This window comes from Rhinopithecus roxellana, chromosome 7 (assembly GCF_007565055.1).
Source record: "Rhinopithecus roxellana isolate Shanxi Qingling chromosome 7, ASM756505v1, whole genome shotgun sequence".
NCBI classification, from domain to species: Eukaryota; Metazoa; Chordata; class Mammalia; order Primates; family Cercopithecidae; genus Rhinopithecus; species Rhinopithecus roxellana.
This window is the reverse complement of record NC_044555.1, coordinates 54,431,761-54,435,105: the sequence shown is the minus strand read 5'-3', so window position 1 is coordinate 54,435,105 and position 3,345 is coordinate 54,431,761. Positions and strand designations below refer to the sequence as shown.

The following is a 3,345-nucleotide window of genomic DNA, read 5'->3' as shown; positions in this document are numbered from 1 at the left end:
AACATTAGTTCAAGGTTTAGCCCATGAGGTGGCAAGAAATGGGCTACATTTTCTATGTTCAGAAACTCTCACGACAACCTTTATGAAATCCAAGGACTCAAGGAGGATTTAGCAGTAAGCCAAGAGCAGAGTGCTTGATTGAATAAGGCCATGAAGCACGCACACACCATCTGTCACCCTCAAGTATTACTCCAGAAATCACTACTACTAAAAATTTTCTACGCACATATAGAGGAGATAAGTCATAACAAGGTAAGCGTACTGGAAAGTGTGCTTGGACAAACCAAAGTGTAGCTTAACCCAAAGCATCCGGATTACACCTGGAAGATTTCATCACGACCTGATTACTTTGAGCCAACTCTAGCTCCAAACCTTGCTAAAAATATAATTAAATTATCTTAATCAAACCATTTACCCTAGACAAAAGTATAGGCAATGACATTTTTACCCCGGCACAATAGACATAGTACCTTAAGGGAAAGATGAAAGAACTGTATCAAGCATTAAAAAGCAAAGACAAGCCCTTATACCTTCTGCATAATGTATTAACTAGAAATAACTTTACACAGAGAATTATAGCCAAGTTCCCCAAAACCAGACCAGCTACCCAAGAACAACTGAAAGAGCACACTTACCTATGTGGCAAAATAGTGAGAAGATTCATGAGTAGCGGTGACAAGCCTACCGAGGCTGGTGATAGCTGGTTGTCCAAGATCGGATCTTAGTTCAACTTTAAAATTACCCACACAATTACTTAATCTCCCTGTAAATTTAGACAGCTCTTTAGACCCTAGGAAACAACCTTCCTAGAGAGAGTAAAAAATATTTCCACCATAGTTGGCCCAATAGCAGCCACCAACTAAGAAAGTGTTTAAGCTCAACATCTAACTATCTTAAATTCTAGTCACTTTACTGAACTCCTAACATCACATTGGACTAATCTATTACTTAATAGAAGCAATAATGTTAATATAAGTAATATGAAAGCATTCTCCATTGCATAAGCTTACATCAGACTGGAGTAACCCACTGACAGCCTAATATTAATAAATGATATAATAAGCATCTTATTATTTACACTGTTAACCCAACACAGGCATGCTGTAAGGAAAGAATACAAAAAGTAAAAGGAACTCGGCAAATTTTATCCCGCCTGTTTACCAAAAACATCACCTCTAGCATTACCAGTATTAGAGGCACTGCCTGCCCAGTGACATATGTTCAATGGCTGCAGTATCCTGACTGTGCAAAGGTAGCATAATCACTTGTTCCTTAAATAAGGACTTGTATGAATGGCCACACGAGGGTTCAGCTGTCTTCTACTTTTAATCAGTGAAATTGACCTATCCGTGAAGAGGCGGATATAAACAAATAAGACGAGAAGACCCTGTGTATGGAGCTTTAATTTATTAATTCAAATAAAACTTAAACAAGTCTACAGATCCTAGCCTATTATCCCTGCATTAAAATTTTTGGTTGGGGTGACTTCAGAGCATAATTCAACCTCCGAGCAACCTAAACTAAGACTGCACTAGTCTAAGCAAGTTAATATATATTGACCCAATAATTTGATCAATGGAATAAGTTACCCTAGGGATAACAGTGCAATCCTATTCTAGAGTTCATATCGACAATAGGGTTTATGACCTCGATGTTGGATCTGGACATCCTTCCTAATGGTGTTGCCACTATTAGGGGTTCGTTTGTTCAACGATTAAAGTCCTATGTGATCTGAGTTCAGACCGGAGTAATCCAGGTCAGTTTCTATCTATTTAACATTTCCCCTAGTATGAAAGGGCAAGAGAAATAGGGCCCACTTCATAAAGTGCCCTCGCTCCATAGATGATGCTATCTCAATCTAACAAATCATCACACACCCTACCCAAGAACAGGGTTTGTTAAGATGGCAGAGCCCGGCAATTGTATAAGACTTAAAACTTTATAATCAGAGGTTCAACTCCTCTCATTAACAATATGCCTATAATTAACCTTCTCCTACTTCTTATCCCTACTTTCATTGCTATAGCATTACTTACACTCATCGAATGAAAAATCTCAGGCTACATACAACTATGCAAAGGACCTAACATTGTAGGTCCCTACGGGCTGCTTTAACCATTTGCTGACACAATAAAACTTTTCACCAAAGAACCCTTACAGCCCTCAACATCTACTATTACCCTTTACATTATTGCTCCAGTCCTAGCCCTTTCTATCACTCTCCTCTTATGAACTCCCCTCCCTATACCAGATCCTCTAATTCATTTTAATATAGGCCTCCTATCTATACTAATGACATCAAGTCTAGCCATTTATTCTATGATCAGGATGAGCATCTAGTTCAAACTATGCACTAATAGGCACATCGCAAGCTATGGTCCAGACAATTTCAAATGAGGTCACCCTAGCCATTATCCTGTTATCAGTTTTACTGATAAGTGGTTCATTTAACTTATATGCACTCATCACAATGCAAGAACTCCTCTGACTGCTCCTACCATCATGATCCCTAGCCACAATATGGTTATCTCCACACTAGCAGAAACTAACCGAGCCCCTTTTGACCTAACAGAAGGAGAATCAGAGTTAGTCTCAGGTTTCAACATCAAATATGCCGTAAGCTCATTTGCCCTCTTCTTTATAGCAGAGTACATGAATATTATCATAATAAATGCCATAACTACCACTATCTTCCTAGGAGCACTACACACCATATATTCACCAGAACTCTATACCACAAATTTCATTACCAAGACCCTTCTTTTAACCACTCTATTCTTATGAATTCTAAGAGCATACTCTTGATTCTGCTACAACCAACTCATATATCTTCCATGAAAAAATTTCCTACCACTTACACTAGCATTCTGTATATGACATATCTCAATCCCTGTCCTAATTTCTAGCATCCCACCCCAAACATAGGAAATATGTCTGACAAAAGAATTACTTTGATAGAGTAAACAACAGAGGTTAAAATCCTCTTATTTCTAGAACTATAGGAATTGAACCTACCCTTGAGAATCCAAAATTCTCCATGCTACCTATCACACCATGTCCTAGAGTAAGGTCAGCTAAATAAGCTATCGGGCCCATACCCAGAAAATGTTGGTTACACCCTTCCCATACTGATTAATCCCTTAGCTCAACTTGTTATTTCCCTTACTATTTTTACAGGAACTCTTTTCACAATGCTAGGATCACACTGATTTCTCATCTGAACAGGCCTAGAAATAAACATACTAGCCCTTATCCCAATCCTAATTTAAAAAATAAGTCCCTGATCTACAGCTCTACAGAAGCAGAAACCAAATATTTCCTTACACAAGCAACCACATCTGTAAT

General features: G+C 38.3%; 1 protein-coding gene across 1 annotated transcript; it reads left to right on the top strand.

Moving 5' to 3' along the window:
- The first annotated feature begins 850 nt into the window (after positions 1-850).
- MTRNR2L10 (MT-RNR2 like 10) lies at positions 851-1,896 on the top strand. The gene has a single exon (XM_010375475.2). It carries the CDS (start codon positions 1,293-1,295, stop codon positions 1,365-1,367), a length of 75 nt encoding a protein of 24 aa, XP_010373777.1. The 5' UTR covers positions 851-1,292; the 3' UTR covers positions 1,368-1,896.
- The last annotated feature ends 1,449 nt before the right edge of the window (positions 1,897-3,345 follow it).